General features: G+C 34.4%; 3 protein-coding genes across 6 annotated transcripts; 2 read left to right on the forward strand and 1 right to left on the reverse strand.

Annotated features, from left to right (window-relative positions):
* The first annotated feature begins 4,764 nt into the window (after positions 1–4,764).
* On the forward strand, positions 4,765–10,801 carry LOC114390516 (putative DEAD-box ATP-dependent RNA helicase 29). 3 transcript variants are annotated; one of them, XM_028351257.1, is made up of 11 exons: positions 4,765–5,174; positions 5,262–6,423; positions 6,520–6,577; positions 7,294–7,401; positions 7,566–7,614; positions 8,394–8,476; positions 8,629–8,681; positions 8,967–9,048; positions 9,164–9,220; positions 9,340–9,475; positions 10,336–10,801. In XM_028351257.1, exons 1-11 carry the CDS (start codon positions 4,829–4,831, stop codon positions 10,539–10,541), a joined length of 2,340 nt encoding a protein of 779 aa, XP_028207058.1. In that variant the 5' UTR covers positions 4,765–4,828; the 3' UTR covers positions 10,542–10,801. The 3 variants fall into 3 exon arrangements, with proteins under 3 accessions (XP_028207058.1, XP_028207059.1, XP_028207060.1); XM_028351258.1 differs by having other exon boundaries at positions 8,400–8,476; XM_028351259.1 differs by having other exon boundaries at positions 8,403–8,476.
* Positions 10,802–12,012: 1,211 nt separating this feature from the next.
* LOC114389332 (cyclin-dependent protein kinase inhibitor SMR11-like) lies at positions 12,013–13,308 on the forward strand. The gene is made up of 2 exons (XM_028349980.1): positions 12,013–12,143; positions 12,426–13,308. Exon 2 carries the CDS (start codon positions 12,429–12,431, stop codon positions 13,032–13,034), a length of 606 nt encoding a protein of 201 aa, XP_028205781.1. The 5' UTR covers positions 12,013–12,143; positions 12,426–12,428; the 3' UTR covers positions 13,035–13,308.
* A 1,975-nt stretch (positions 13,309–15,283) lies between these two features.
* LOC114389333 lies at positions 15,284–16,886 on the reverse strand. Of its 2 annotated transcripts, none has more exons than XM_028349981.1 (3): positions 16,687–16,886; positions 16,513–16,598; positions 15,284–16,182 (listed from the first exon to the last, which is right to left on the reverse strand). In XM_028349981.1, exon 3 carries the CDS (start codon positions 16,157–16,159, stop codon positions 15,581–15,583), a length of 579 nt encoding a protein of 192 aa, XP_028205782.1. In that variant the 5' UTR covers positions 16,160–16,182; positions 16,513–16,598; positions 16,687–16,886; the 3' UTR covers positions 15,284–15,580. The 2 variants fall into 2 exon arrangements, with proteins under 2 accessions (XP_028205782.1, XP_028205783.1); XM_028349982.1 differs by having other exon boundaries at positions 15,284–16,187.
* Positions 16,887–17,214: the final 328 nt, after the last annotated feature.

Here is a 17,214-nt window from a genome sequence, read left to right on the forward strand (position 1 = left end):
TGCTTAGGTCAGGATCACATTATCTTCACCTCAGTCTCAACCAGAGTACCTTCATCCAATCTTAGCCAGAGTAATTTCAACAAAATGATGACTAAAATTATACATACGTGATGGCTAGACCAAATTTGGCTATTACCATTCACTTATCGCCTATGGCAAGTCACAAACACAAAAGTTACAAAAGAGAAGGAGAAAACTAAGTTAATTAACATTTTAAAACTTTATCTTGTAAAAAAAAATCATTTAAAAATTTCATTAATTGTAGGGACCAAGTTAATACTCCTAACAATTATTAGGACCAACTTTCATGTTTACTCCTTATGAAATATGGTACTTTGGTCATGTTTTTGAATTTGAATTCTGTTTTATTTTAGTAAATCTCACAGTAGAAAATCTAGTTCCAGTTCCAGCTCGAGCTCAAGTGATTCTAATTGATACCGAGAGGCCACTTTGAGCCAGAAGAAAAAGTTGAAAATTTCTCATTTATATTGTTTTATTAATTTTTTCTTCAGTGATGGGAATTTGGGTATCTAGCCTTGGCACCAATCATGTCTTGGCTAAGGGTAGTCCGGTCAGGTTTCTTAAGCGTTTGGTTTTATTTCTTGAAGCTTGTAGTTTTTTGTTCAATTTTATCCCACTAGTGTGAGCAATTTGGCAAATATAGGTTGAGTGTTGGTTTCCAACAAGTGCACATTGTGTAGCCCAAAAAGAAGAAAAGAAAAAAAAAATTGGATTATTGTACATTATACTTTGATTGCAGAAATGGTGATTGGACTTTGTTTCTGTGTATACACCAAGCAGTTGTTCTATTTTTCTGTTCCTTTTCTTTTTTGCTGCTTTTTTCTTCACCCTTACATCAATAATCTTTTTGTTTTTTGTTCCAAGATAAATAGTATTACATCATTAGCCTTTACATCAATAATTGCAGAGTTGAACTTCACATCAAGTCTTAACCTAAAACCTCAGGATTTAAATTTATGGATTTTCTCCTCACTTATATGATACTTAACTTTTCTATTTCTATTTAGTATGGGACTTTACTTCAGACTTGTACTCCAACATGCATTTATTTTTATGTGCTTATTTTGTGTCTCAGTTGAAAGGAGAAGTCATTCTCTCCCTCATGAATAAATGATTTCTATTGATTTTATTTATATTTTTAATTCAGTTTTAAAAATGTCTAATTGTTCCAGATGTCCGAATGTTTAGGACTACTCAATCTTTGTCAGTTTATTACCCATCTCTAAGGTGGCTTCATGGCAATAGTACATAGTGTCCTGGATGAAATTCAAAGAAAATTGACAATAGTACATAGTGTCCTTGCCCTGCCTAGGAGTACGGTGAAGTTCAAAACAAACTGGCAAATGGATCTGTGAATTTGTAGCACTAAGAATAAGTTGAGTTGTTAATTTAGGATTTTACTTCTTCCATGCACTATAAAGCTATTATAATTTTATTTAGATATGTTCTTTTTGTTTGTTTTGCAGCGGAGGGATAGTGGAGGTGATTATGCAAGTGGGTGAAATTTCTAGTAGCAAACACATTCTGGGAGTCATCAGTATAGTAGATAAACATACCAGCATCTTTTACAAAATTTACAAAATGATATGTGGTGCGATTATATTAATCGTTGAAAAAGAAATACGGCAACCATTTATGCAGTACTGATGCACAGCAATAGTTCAGTAAAGAACATGCATTAAGCTAGAATTGAGGGCTGTGAGTCTGCATGTGGTATATGACTCAAAATCACCAAAAGCCACAAGTGTGAAGGGTTCCTTGGTTGATGTCATAACTGAATTCAGTTGTCATAACTAAATTGGTGACTTGGCACCAAAGGAAAATCTTGGTTCCAAGAGCTAGCAACTAGTGTACAAATATCCCTGATCGTGATATAGAAAAACCGAGAGTTTTGCAGAAAAATTCAGAGAGTTCGTGAGGAGATAGTGAGCTAGGTGATTGAGAGAGGTTTTGTTAGAAAGAAACCGAGAGAGATCAAAGCTAGTTGCTGCTTGTATTGAACTGTGTTTTTCATGATCAATGTGATGATGATGAGCTGTCATTTCTCATGGATGTAGACACACTGCTGAACTACGTAAAGCTGGTGTAGAGCCTTTCTTGTTTTGCTGTGCTTGTTCTTTTTCCTTTTTTTGATCTAGTGCAGGTCCAACCACGTAACAGAACCAACACTGCATGAATGAATGATCATAGGGAAACCATTTGACTACATTTCATATTCTCTGTGATATCAATTCTTGTTATGGTTGGTATGTCTGATTTTTTTTTGCAGTTATTGGGTACTTGTTGCCTTGCAAAATGTTGCTATTTTCCAAGGGAATGGAACTAACTAACTTATCCATAGTATGTACAGAATACTGAGATTATTCCTGCCAGTTATATTAGAGAATCACTGTAATGTCCTAGATCCTAAATTTAATCCTACATTTCATTTATTTTGGAGTTACTAACCTAAGACTCCTGTCCAATATTTAAACTAAGTCAAGATATGATAAACGTTTGGATAAATAGTAGAGTGAAAAAATTGTTTTTTATTGTTTAGGCAAGCAGGTTTAACTTGAAAATTTGGATTCATTCATCTCTTTTATTTGACCGTTTGGCTGATTTTGTTTTGTTTATTGCTTTGCTTTGTTTAGATCTTGTATCATTCGGAATGCTGTTCATAAATATTACGGCTGGAATTGAACTTTGAAGCACAAAGGCTGCTCAATTCACATGTTAAAATAACTTGGGCATATGAGAAAAATACACTAGGAATACTATTTAGTATTAAAAAATAATAAGATATTCGATAGCATTTCTCTTTTTTTTTTTTCCAGAACTTTTTGACACTTTATTATTATTTACTTATTCAAAAAAAGGTAAAACAAACATGCATTTTTACCACTCAGTAAAGTCCTCTCTAGCTGCTCGTTGTAGCACAAGGATGCCCTTTATTTATTTATATATTACCTCATCTTTCTACGTTCCCTACCTTTGTGTTGACGAGTTTTTATTTTGATTTTGAAAAACAAATCTACGCAGACATTCTCATGTATTTCAATCTTTTTGTACAACTAGGATGGGAGGCCAGCATATAACCGCACAACATTCATAGTTATTTGTGTTGGGGTAATCATATATGACAACTAGTGAGATGTATTCTCGACCTAATGACTTTAAGTCTAACTTGCTTTCAAAGATTCAAAGACTCGATGACTCACTCGTTTCTTCTATAATTCAACCAAGCATCATATTTCATTACGTTCTTCATCAATATAAGAGCTGTTGCACAGGATGCATGATCATTCTACATTTCTAGTGTTAATTTTTATCCCAAAATTTATGTCCTTTTTTATTTTTAGCAAATGTATTCTGATTTTGGCAAAAAGTAAAAGGAAAAATGACTTGAAGGTAAAAATAAGACAGATATGTTCTATAGGGGTCTAAATTTGTGTATACTGGATTAATATAATTATTTAGTAGATAATTAATGAAGATGTACACATAAAACAAATTGAGAGGTTAAAATAGAGAAAAACAGTGAGGGTCATTTGTGAAGTAATTACTAAGTTAAAAGAGAAACTTCTCATAAGTTTGAATTTAAGCGAAAAGAAAGTTAAAAGAAAAACTTTATTGTATGGTACAAACATTCCCCCTCTAAAGAGATGAGAGAAAAAGATGGTGGTAAAGACCGTTAAAAAAGAAACTTTATTGTATGGTATAAAGGTTCCCTTCAAAAGAAATGAGAGAAAAAGATGATGATACTAGAAATGATAATATTAAAATGAATATGAATCTATATCTCATAAAAGAAATTATAAAATCTATAATGATTAAATAAAATAAGAGGAATGTTAGCAATAAATTCTTTCTAATGCATATTTTATCATACCAGTAGAAAAAATACATATTACATATTCTATCATTATTGAAAATTATAAATTTAAGAGTAAGACTCATTAGATATATTATGACTCATAACTTGTAATTTTTTAATAAATTTCATTAATAGTAAATACTTCAAAGAGTGTATATTGAAATTAAATTTTAGGGAGGCTCTCTAGAAAAATAAAGAAGTCTCATATGTTACATGTGTCATGTGAAAATAATAATATAACTTGATAGAATTATATTCAATTTAAATGTTACACAAAGAACATCTGCAAGATGAAGGAATGAGAAGACCTAAAATGTAGAATAAGTGATTTGATAGATTTGGATTCCTATACACTCACTCATATGTACTTCATTTTGTGATTTATATCTATATATTTATTTATAGATATATAGACACATGAGGTTCATATGCTTAAATATTATGGTCTACATTCAAAAAGTTAAGAATTTGCTAACATTTCTCCTAAGGAGATATTAGTGTGACACATTGAGAAAAACAATAGAAAATAAGTTAAGATATCATCAATGTGTTTAAAGAAGACTGTAAAAAACACTGGTAAGTAGAATAGATTGCAAAATTTTGAAATCCCAGCTAGATCACTTAGTTCAATTGGTCTGGCCGAAAGTCGGCCTAATGATTTGTTGACTAACAAAAATACCATTTCGGAACTAATCGTTCGTACCAGTGCAGAATACGGGATAATATATAAAGATTGACTAAAAAAGAGCACTCATATTATTTACTGGTAATTTCCATTAAATTAAAAAACACATAATTATTTTAATATATATATATATATATAAAATAAAATAAAGATAGTAAGATAGTTGGTTGATTTTTATTTATTTTATAAAATGAAAGTGAATAAAACCCTACTCTGTGGGTTTGGGGATGAAACTCGAAGCCGTTGCCCACAGAGCAGAGTGAAAGATGGGACGCGAAGCGACGAAGAAGAAGAAGATGAAGAAGAATGCAAAATCTGGGGGTTTTGAATCACTTGGTCTGAATCCCAATGTGTTCAAAGGAATCAAGCGCAAAGGGTACAAAGTGCCCACTCCAATTCAGCGGAAGACCATGCCCCTCATCCTTTCTGGCTCCGACGTCGTTGCCATGGCTCGCACGGGCTCTGGCAAAACGGCAGCGTTTCTTGTCCCCATGCTTCACCGCCTCAATCAGCATATCCCTCAGTCTGGTGTCAGAGCCCTCATCCTATCCCCTACCAGGGACTTGGCCCTTCAAACTCTTAAGTTCACCAAAGAGCTTGGCCACTTCACAGGTCACCTTCAATTCAAGTTTTTTTTTTCATTCTCTGTTTCTTTCATTTCATTTGATTCTGTTTTTTTTTTCTTCTTCTTTCGATCAGACCTTCGTGTTAGTTTGTTAGTTGGTGGAGATAGTATGGAGAGTCAGTTTGAGGAATTAGCTCAGAGTCCTGACATCATAATTGCCACTCCTGGTAGGCTCATGCACCATTTGTCTGAGGTTGATGACATGTCATTGCGCAGCGTCGAGTATGTTGTTTTCGACGAGGCTGATTGTTTATTTGGCATGGGTTTCGCCGAGCAGTTGCATCAGATTCTTGCTCAGCTCGGGGAGAACCGTCAGACCTTGCTTTTCAGTGCCACACTGCCCAGTGCTCTTGCTGAATTTGCCAAGGCTGGCTTGAGAGACCCTCAGCTTCTCCGCCTCGACTTGGAAACTCGAATTAGCCCTGACTTGAAGCTTGCCTTCTTCACTTTGAGGCAGGAAGAGAAGTACTCCGCGTTGCTGTATTTGATTAGGGAGCACATTGGTTCTGATCAGCAGACATTGATTTTTGTGTCCACCAAACATCATGTGGAGTTTCTCAACCTTTTGTTTCGTGAAGAGGGTATCGAGCCATCTGTGTGTTATGGCGACATGGATCAAGATGCTCGCAAAATCCATGTATCAAGGTTTAGGTCTAGAAAGACAATGTTGTTGATTGTGACAGACGTTGCGGCCCGGGGCATTGACATTCCATTACTTGATAATGTTATCAATTGGGACTTTCCCCCCAAGCCTAAAATATTTGTCCATCGAGTTGGAAGGGCTGCAAGGGCTGGTCGAACTGGTACTGCATATTCTTTTGTGACTCCTGAGGATATGGCTTACCTTTTGGATCTTCATTTGTTTCTTTCGAAACCAATCAAACCTGCTCCCACCGAAGAAGAGGTCTTGCAGGATATGGAAGGAGTATTGTCTAGATGTGAACAGGCAATGGCAAATAGAGAAACTATTTATGGTCGTTTCCCGCAAAAAGTCATCGACCTTGTTTCAGACAGAGTTAGGGAAATTATTGATACTTCTGCGGAACTGGAATTGTTGCAGAGGACCTGTAAAAATGCATTTCGTTTGTATTCAAAAACAAAACCCTTACCCGCAAAGGAGTCCATTAGAAGAGTAAAGGATTTGCCTCACGAAGGGCTGCATCCAATGTTCATGAATGTGTTGGAAACAGGGGAGTTAACGGCACTTGCATTTTCTGAGCATTTGAAAAAGTTTAGGTGAGTGCAAGATTATGTTAATTAGGCTGATATCCTTTCTAGTTGCATTCTTTAAGTAGATTTTATAGTTGCATTGCTTTAATAATTCAATATCAGGCCAAAGCAGACCATTTTGGAAGCTGAAGGGGAAGCAGCTAAATTAAAGCATCAACAGGTGGATTTCTACTTTAAGTACATTATCCATGTTATGTCCTATTTATAATTCCATATTTTGGTATAATTCAATAATTTCATTTTTTGATTTGGTAGCTAGAATAACACTTTCTTGTTCCCCCTTCCAGTGACTTCTCTTATACAATTTAACATTTTTCAATATATTCACATAAATGAAAGTTGGATAATCATGGTGGATGGTATGGCTTTTCTGTGTCTTTCTGTCATCTTTGGCGATTGTTCTGAATTCAAATCCATTTTATGTTTGTTATTGCATCTCTTTTATGTGGATAATGTATTTAAGCATGCTATTTACATCTATAATTTCTTTACTGGGTTAAACACAATTTTGATTTGTTATGAGTGGTGCAGATATGTAGATATTTAGTCCTGTGGTGTGGAGTGTAGTGAGTGATGTCAGTTCTTATAGTGATAAATTGACAATTTAACTTCTAGACTATATCATATTTAGTTTCATTGCCTGCTCTTCATCATTTAAAATTCTAAGTTGGAAAAAATGTACTTAAAAGTGATCATTGGCCCAACCATCCCTTTTTCTTTCTTGAGTAATAGGTATACACTTTTCTGTGATGTATCATGTCAGAGTTTATGCTGCATGCCACCCAAAATCCCGTTTGAATTATATGTTATGATGTGCATGTCTATATTGGTGTCTACTTTACCTAAACATTGAAAATGATGCTCAATAAATTGCAGGGCCCTTCTGGCCAATGGGCCGATGTGATGAAAAGGAAAAGAGCCATTCATGAGAATATTATAAATTTGGTTCATGAACAGCAGCAGTCGAAGAGTAATAAGGAAAAGGTATATATGGCTATTGCTGAAATTTGGATTTGGAGAACTCAACCTCCTTTTTTAGAAAAACATGAATTATTCTTCTGACTGATTGGAATCAATCTAGTTAGTTTTATTTTGGATTTTCTTTACTATATATTCATTTCTTGGGGATATGTATATGTTCCTTGCAGGAGGAAATTCAATTGGAAATCAGTCCTTCCATGGAGAAAGGAAGAAAAGGTTTTATTTCATTTATTGTCATTGAACTTTGTTTAAGTTTGGTCATTGTATTTTTCAGTTTGAAAAGTGAATGATTTGCATCATGAAGTATTTTATACCCTTGTTTCAAGTTCTTATGCTTGGTTTTATGTTATTTGTTAATCATGGTCAGTCTAGTTTCTATTTCAACCGAAGATGTAGAAATGTGGTTAAGGTGATTTCTATACTTAAAGAACGTGTCATAGGCTTTAGCAAAAGAGAAATATCAAAAGAAAGGGGAAAAAGATTTGTATTGAATATAATAATTGAAGATTACTATTGTATATAATTGATTAATGACAAAAAAAGGAACTATCAAATATATTAATAACAAGGCTGGCAGAGTTGTCTGATGGTTGTGTTAATTGCTTGCTTTCACTGTATTAGTTGACCTTATATCCTCTAAGTATAGTCACTGAAAATTACTACCTATAACTGTAAATTCATTTTTATAACTACGGCAGATAATAGTTTAATATACTGGATTCTTGAAGATGGAAACTCGTTCTACTTGACCTTGGCTTCACATGTTTTCATCAAGCATGTGCCTTTCTAGTGTCACAGCTGAAAGAACATAGTGCCTCAACCTTATTACCTCTTTCTTAGCAGTTAAGATTGGGTCATTGTAAGAATTGTCAGTTAAAATTGATAGTAAATTTCAAGGTTTAGTTTTACTTGTGTATGCTTTATTAGGATTTAGAGTGAAAGACTTAAAGAGGAAGAAAAAGTGTAACGATTAATTTCTTATTCTGTTACTTGAGTTTTAGCAGCATGTGGTTCTAAGAGAAAGCCCCAAAGTTTCAAGGATGAGGATCACTATATAAGTTCAATACCAAAAAATCAAGTAAGTCACTATCTGCCTATCTGTATTGCTATTCTTCATATTTATCTGAATTACATAGTTCATACAGATATATACTATATCCTGTGATGGTTATGCTTTTGAAACTAAAAAGTTGGCTACTTATATAACTTGTCTCTTGCTATCATTCTCAGCATATGGAGGCTGGCCTTTCAGTAAAAGCTAATGAAGACTTTGCTTCTAATAGGTAATTTTTTCTTTTATTAATTGCTTGTTATTTGCTATATTTTTTGGGGGGCCAGGGGGTTAGTGTGAACCAAAACATCCTGCTGGCCCATGTATAAATCATTAGTTAAGAACCAAAAAGCTGGAACTATAAAACTTTTGGCTGATTGTGTTTGTGCTTTGGTGTTTAATTTGTTTGCTAGTATAGCATGTTGTGACTTTCAACATACCATACCATAGAATACTTTCTAATGGGTTTAGCTTTTGCTTGTTTGGCTTTGGTCCTAATGATGTTCAATATTTTTAGATTGGAAGCAGCTGTCCTCGATCTAGTGGCAGATGATGGTGCTGGCATTCAGAAGCAAAGATCTATGTATCACTGGGATAAGGTAATGCTAAAGTTGTGGTTGAATTATAAAAGAAGACAAAAAGCTATTTTGGACATTATATATATATATATATTTTTTGAAAGATTATCATTTATCTCATAAAACTTTTGGTCAGAGGGGTAAAAAGTACATCAAGTTAAACAATGGTGATCGTGTTGCTGCAAATGGAAAGGTACTATATTTATAAGGCCCCATCGTTTATGTGGGTACTTACTTGGCAAGATGAGATTCTCTTATTCACCTACCTTTAAGAATTAGGACATAACATTTATATTTTCTATTCGGGTTTAGATAAAGACAGAGAGTGGTGCAAAAACAAAGGCAAACAAGACTGGTATATATAAGAAGTGGAAAGAACGCTCACATGTTAGGATATCACTTAAAGGGACAAATAATGGTGATCCTCAGGATTCAACAAGTTTGACAGGTACTCAGTTTGCTTCTCCCTTTGATTTTTATGTTTGATGAACACTGTTTCATTGATAACTAGTATTTATCATTGAGAAAAAATATTGTAGGAGACTGCATGGGTTCTATATTGTTTCCCCATTAAGAATTATCAGGACATTTGCATGTAAAATGCCCATATATGTGTTTTGGCTTTAGAAATTGGTAATAGTAGAAGTTTACTAGACTTAGCAATGAAATATGTAAATAGAATAAACTTGCACAATAATCAAAACAGCATTTACATTGTATAGTTGGTTATGCTTTTCAATCACAAGGGCCATGCTTAGTAAGCATCTAAATTGGTTTCATTATAAATTTATAATAATTAAAAGTCACGAGCTGTGACGAGATTTACATTGAAAATCATTTTCACAGCCAAGAAATTGATTTACCTTATTGGTTGTATTATATTTCAGTTAAAGCTGCACTAGACAACTATTCCTATATAGCATTTATTTGGACACCTTATTGGTGTAATGCTGCATGATCTCTGGGCTGCAATCCTCATTGATATTTTGATTTATTTAATATACACTTGCCATTTTGAACTTTACCATTACATTTCCATTATTACTCAATTATGCTATCTTCAATACACACACTTACATTGGTTTTTCAGCCTCTTACATCAATTTTGGCCTCACATTACTTATAACGACTTTGGTTTCACATTTCTTACATCGGCTTTAACCTCAATACTCCTATGTTTAACTTGGGAGAAAAAGAAAAAAGGTCTTCTGTGGTTTAATTATCGCATTGATCTTAAAAACACTTAATACATTGGCTTTGGCCTATAAAAAGCTACACGTTGTAACTTTATGAATTCATGTTATACAGGATCTTACCAAAGAGGTCGTAGTAATTTTAAAGGCAGCAAGAAGCAGCATTCAATGCCCAATGCTCATGTGCGTTCAGAACTCAAAGATATGGATCAAATTCGAAAGGAGAGGCAGACAAAGGCCAACAGGGTTTCTTATATAAAGAGCAAGTCGACAAAGGGTAAAAGGTTTGGTAAAAATGGTAAAAAAAGAAAAGGCAAATAGAGTTTGTTTGAAGCTCTAGAAATTAATTAGTTAAGGAGAAAAGGCTTGCCAATGAATTTTTATATTTTGGAGTGGTAGGGGGGGGAGAGGGAGAAACCCAACTGAGAAAAAGTGACTTTTTGATTTTGTTTTTTTTTCTTGGTTCACCAACAAATTTTGTTTGTTCAAAGTAATGATTCTTGCACTTGTTGCTGTACATGGATCACACATCTGTGCGCTTCCTTTTATATTTGAAGTTCCCCTTTGTGCTTTTGGTGTTCTGTTGGTGTATCTCTGCTTCAGTTTAGTTTGGCTAACTATCAACTTAGGCAGTATTAAGCTGTTTCAATCTTTGGTTTGAAATAAGCATCAAATGTTTGAAATGAAGCGGACTCCAGCTGCTTATTTCAAATGACTTCTGTTTTCGTTTGTAATAATGTCAGTCGAAGAATATGCGGTACTATGATTATTACTGCAAATTATATATGGTAATTATTTGAAAATATTTCTTGTTTAATACTAATTAATTAAATTTCTTTCTAGCTATAAATAAAATATTAATTTGATAAAGCAACTATCTGAAACTTGAAAGTGATATCATTCTATAAAGAAGTGACAAGGTTTTATATGGTCGATCAGACTTTTTTTTATCCCAATCTATAATTAAAAATCCTGGTGTAAGGCGTGATACATGCATGTGTTTTATATAAATAGGAACCAAATCATATAGGCTTATGCTATTCACGTTCCTCTTTTACTCTTCGCACTTTTTACCATATTTTTTGTAATTTCTTTGACAGAAATATCTTTTATGAAAATTATATAAGAAGTGTGAAAAGTAAAAGGCAGGTAAAAAAGGAAAAGGTCTTCTCTTAAAACTCACATCGTGGGTCTCTCGAATTTTCCTAGATTGCATGTCGCAGACCTTTTAGGACTTTGTAAAACCCATAAAGAATATCACACTAAAAAATTATCTTTAATGTAATAAATAAAATCCCAAACGAATTTGACATCAAATAAGCTCAAAATCATATTTACAATGAGTAGCAACAATTCAAATAATCTTCATATTCATGTTTAAATAACTTCAAATATAGAACTTACCAGGTCATGAAAATTAAAGAGTTTGTCCTTGTATATGTTTTCGGTTTATTAAAAAAATAATTAAAGTAATAGATCTGATCAATACTAATAAACATTTTTGTACATTATGCCTATATTTGTAAATATAGGTTAAATAAAAAAAATTAAAAATATTAATTAAATTTATAAAAAAATATTTATCAATAAAAAAATATAGAGTTAAAATTTTAAAAATGCATACATTTATAATTTTTGTTTAATTTTTTTAAAGAAATAATATCTTAAAATTTATAAACGAAGTGCAAGTTTGTAAGAAAAAAAAAAACAAAAAGCCGAAGTGCATGTGGTAGTATGGAAAGAAGAGAAAAGAAGTAAAAAGTTGGTGAGCGTGTAGCGAATAGAAGCATGACACGTGGGATTAAGGGCATATAAATACAGAGACTGGGGTTTTGGCGCTATTTGGCACTCACAAGACATCCTAGGCAGCAGCAGTATCTATCTATTCACTTCTTTGTTGTACTTCCAACTCACTCATCTCAGGTACTCCCATTTTCTCTTTCTGCAAATTTCAAAATCCATGCTTGATATACGGTGCCATAAACTAAATGTTTGAAATGCTTTTGTTTTCGCTTTCGCTCTTCTTTGTGTGTTGTGACAGGGGAGGTAAATTAAATTAGGGTTTGTGTTTGTGTGGTTTTGTTTGTTTTGGTGAACATAGGGTTTGCCTGGTTGGTTGGGGTAAAAGGGTATGTATGTATGTATATGTATATATAGAACTAAACGTCAGTCTAAAGTCTAAACCTAATTTGTAATTTGCTGTAGCGTATGGCTTCTGGGGATCTGTGCAAAGACTCAATGAAAGATACTCCCACCGATTGTGTGGTTCCTATAACTCCCGAGGCTGTCACCGAGAATGGGGATTTGCAATCTCAATCCCCTCTCACACTCTCAGTGGTCAGGAAACAACTCATACGTGCGTGCATTGATTGCGATTCTGACCGTGCCTTGGTTGATAATAATAATAATGACATTGGTATCCCCCGAACTCCTAAGGACGGTGTTTTTGACCCCTTTGCACCTGGTCCTGATAACATGGCGCGGGCACCTAACAGTAACAAGTATCTTGACGAGTATAGGACCACCGTTGCCCGGCGGCTTGATTTCCATCCCTCCTTTGATGTTGTTGCTGAAGCAGATTCTGATACTCTTTCAGATGAGAAAATGGTTGAATCAGTATATGAGAATCTTTTGCAAGTTATTGTTTCTAAGCAAGCTGAGGGTGCTCTTGCTCAAATGTCCGACGATTGTGAAACACCCCCATCTGTACTCCGCTTCACTGGAATTGCTGATACTTGTCCTGGTGCACCTATGAAACCAGCGGCTAAACCTAGGAACATTGATTTTGGGTTGTGCAAGAAGCTTGAATTCTGACACAAACTCAACCCAAACAAACCCACCACCCTGCTTTATACCTAGATTACACATCACATTCATTCACAACTGCATTTTGTGCTGCTAATTTGATGTTGTATCTCTAATTTGTACATTAGCTTGTTCAGGGATTATGTATTTTTTGCAGGGCACAGTTGCATCTGACCAAGCTGGTACATCTAGCAGCTACATTGTATAGTAAATTGTTGATGTTAGTTTATTTTACAATGACTTTTCACCAGTTTTAACTCAAATAGATAATGTTCTTTATTTAGTTGCTCTGCTTCAATTTTATTGCCATGATGTGTTGTAAATACATGTTACTGAACTAATTTGAATATCGTATGTTGGCTGCTATGGTTCAAGCCTTAATGATACTTTACCCCTGCCCAATCATCATGTTCTTCCCAACCAATGGATATGTTATTTCAGATATGGGCTTCTTATCAGTGGTTTGGTGATTAATGGTATGAATGCTAAAGTCCTTAATGACGTCGAAATTTCACCCCCCTCTAAAATCTCAGCGAATAGTTGGAGTGATGCTTGACTTCTCGTTGCTTCCTTCATCTTGCTTGGGCAGAAAATTAGTACTAGCTGATGGAAAAGCTGGTGTGAGGAAATCTATTTTGTTTCTATGCAACTGCTTTTCTTTTTAAAATTTTACTACTTTGGCATTACATGATGGATGTGGAGTGTTGTGTTCCCCGTTGCATATGGTTAGGAAATGTTATATAGGGAAAGTTGTCATTCAAGATTAACGAAGTAAAAAGGATATGGAGAATTACAACTCAAATACCGAAAGAGAGCTATATTGCAGCAAACCTTAAGAGGGGTATACATGTTAGACTTTAAAAAGAAAACGCAAGTCTATGGCTACTGGCAAAAAGATAAATAATGTCTCAAGTCAAGAGCTTGTATAAAAGAGCGTTACAATGACTGAAAAGATTGTTTCTATCCAACAAGCAATCAAAGTGTATGTATAGTGAAACCCCACAACCATGCACAACCTTTGTTTTCTTCAGTCATGTATTAATTCCTCGTGTTTCTTTTTGTTTGAAAAGACTGTTTCTATCCAACAAGCCGCCAAAGTGTATATATAATTGTCTATGAATTTTGCCTACTATTGTATCATGTTAGGATTTGGATGCACCAAGGCATTAGCTTTTAACATGAGAGGAGAGACACTCGAAGTAGCTTGAGCCTTTCTGCATGTCGTAAAAATATGAATATCAGTCCATTAGCATTACAGTAGTTGCAGAGATGATTCAAGGTGCTGCACCCACGCCGAGGTCCTGTTTAAGTTTGACTGTAAGGCTGTGGCTGTCATACCAATACCATAGTCTCCACATAATGTAATTTTAGGGGCTACCATAAGTATTTAAAGGGGTATTCATACTTGTGTTTGAGGGAAAGTCCCCTCGGTATGAAAAGCTCGAGACAACCTCATATTCCGAGGCTGCAGCCGTTTGATCATCTTTGCATAAACTGAAACACAAGAGAGTGAAGTGTTAGCTGCTTGACAAATGAAAATTTGCATGATCCTTTCAGTTATATTAAAAAACTTTGGAGATGGTAGAGTCCAAGTGTAATGATTTTGGCTTAATGAAATGAAAGCTTGGAGCCGGGAACTCATGGATCTCAAGAGATATTGATCTCAAACCCATTTCATGTTCTCTTTCAGTATCACAGTTCAAGAATCCTCCACCTTGCTAAAATACTTCTCCAATCCCAACTTGGGCTCGGACTGGTTGTAGCCATCAAGAATCAATATAGTTGTAGTATTCAGCATTCTTAAAGGGGGATGATAAAACTACTAGTTATATATGCTCAGATGGATCAAAGCATGAAAATGGTTGAAGTCATTAGGGGAGAAATAGAGGAAAGAAAATTTGCATAAGCATGCAACATTGTCACATTGAAATGCTTCTTTCTGCACTAGGAGCAAATTTACAATACTTCTGTAATACCTATCCCCTTGTTTAGTTAACACCCTTTAGTTATATACAGTTTGCTCTCAATTTTTTGTTTTAAAAAATAGTTTGAAAGAAAAAATGATCACTCATGTCAGTTGTAATAACTTGCGGGTAGGAGTACGTGCAATAACGGGACTGAAATTCTTTTCCTGCTCTAGTGCCACAAATGGCTTTGCTACTGGAATAATAAATATCAACAGATATGTCTAATGCATTGAATTCTAAAAAAATACTATTAATTATAGCAGGGTACCAATACCTTAATAAAATTAAAAGTGGAAGGAAAGAAATATCCTGTAATTACATATTAACTAAAACTACAAATAGCATAAAGATATGGATCTTAACTTAAAGGTAAGCATTATGGTAAAGTAACGAAAATGGGAACATTAATCTTAAATAAATTCCCAGAAACAGCCTGAGAGGGAAGGTCCAGACCGTCTAGTAGGATACAAATCACAACTACAAATGAAACAACGTGAAATATGAACAAATTAATTGATCATTAAACAATACATGTATAGTGTACTAATCTAGAGTCTAGTTTCATTCCTAAACTAAAAACCTCTCTAATCAAAGTTTTGTCTTGTATTGGCACTCTTGGTTGCCAACTGTTCCATTAGAAAGATTAATTGGAACGTTACAAGAAGTGGAGGAAACCACATGGACTTTGATAAAGCCTAAGATGCTGACTTTCCCTGACATCATCACAAAAGTGTTTAGGGGCAATGTACCAGACGCTACATCAGAGAGAAGCTGGGAATTGGAGAGAAGACGGTCCGCCATAATGGTGAGGGTGAGGTTGAATCCTTTGGTCTCACCGGATGAAATCTCTCCGGCAGGGATCGGGACTTCACCTATCAACTGCCCTCTGTAATTGAGGTGGGCGGTGCTATCTGAATACTTGAATCCCACCTTGTTCGGGTTCTTCACTGAGACATCCACGTGCAGGGTCACATTCAAATCGACCCTTAGTTTTGGTGTATCCAAGCCCATGTGAAAGTCCTCTAGCTTCGTTGAGTCCACTGTGGTAACAGGATGCTTGGCTTTGAACACTGTCAACGCTAGTATTACAATTAGCAATACAATTGCAATCACAACACCTGTCAGCGACAGGCACACTTTTCTCCCTTTACCAGATCCTACCTTCATTCTGCTTTTTCCTTCTTATCAGCCTACACTGTCAAGCAAATGTTAAAACCATATACAGTGATTCATGACATATTACTTGGCATTGATATCATACCAACAACCAAGTATATTTGGGGTATTGGTTTGTTTCTTATATATAAATGTAATGTAACGGATGTTTGGAGGGAAATATAACAACTTACAGTTACAGGGTGGTCCTCTACAGTGATATCAGATAAAAAGTGCTACAGTTTATGATCTTAATTTTTCAAATTTCATTTTCTTTCTAACAAATGCAAAAGGCCATAAGTTTCCTATATTTAGTTTCTATGTCGGCAGAAAATTAGTTGGCTTGATCGAAATACAATAAATACCTGGGAATTGAGGTTATATGGGGTGGGTGTTGGTCGCATACATCCACAGCAAATCAGAGGTGAAATATATACCTCAAAATGGAATCCTAATTCAAGTCAGGATCAAGACTCATATTAAATCATTATAATTTGCTCACAAAGACATATAATTTACAAACCCCAAAGGTACCTTACCTTCAAAGGATCCGTTATCAAATGGTAGTCGGAAGTCACGAAAATTGAGAAGAGAAACTGTTGAACAGGGATGCGTAGGTTTACACTTTACAGGCTGTTCAACGGAACTGCCATCAAAAGCGGAGTGGTGGTAGTGTTTCTTTGCTTGTGACAGAAGAACTAACTATATTCACAGTTGATACTTGACAATCGAAGATGTACTACACTTTCCCCCCTTTTTAATTAACTCTAATACACTATTTTTATTTTATTTTATTTATGTATGAGTCTAATACACTTTATCTAATACATACTACAACTCTACTAATGAGGGTATTTTTTTGGAAGGAGATTATTTTCTTACTATATTAAAAGTTAAAGTATAATATTGGTTATCATATTTTTACTTAATTGATAATTTTGATTTCTTTAGAAAAAATAAAAATATTTGAACTCCTATTTCTAAAAATTAAGAACTTTAGTTTAACACTAATTTTTAGGACGTTGATTATTAATAAAAAAAAATGTTGATGATCATAATATTAAAAT

The sequence above is a fragment of the Glycine soja genome, chromosome 16 (genome assembly GCF_004193775.1).
Source record: "Glycine soja cultivar W05 chromosome 16, ASM419377v2, whole genome shotgun sequence".
NCBI lineage: Eukaryota > Viridiplantae > Streptophyta > Magnoliopsida > Fabales > Fabaceae > Glycine > Glycine soja.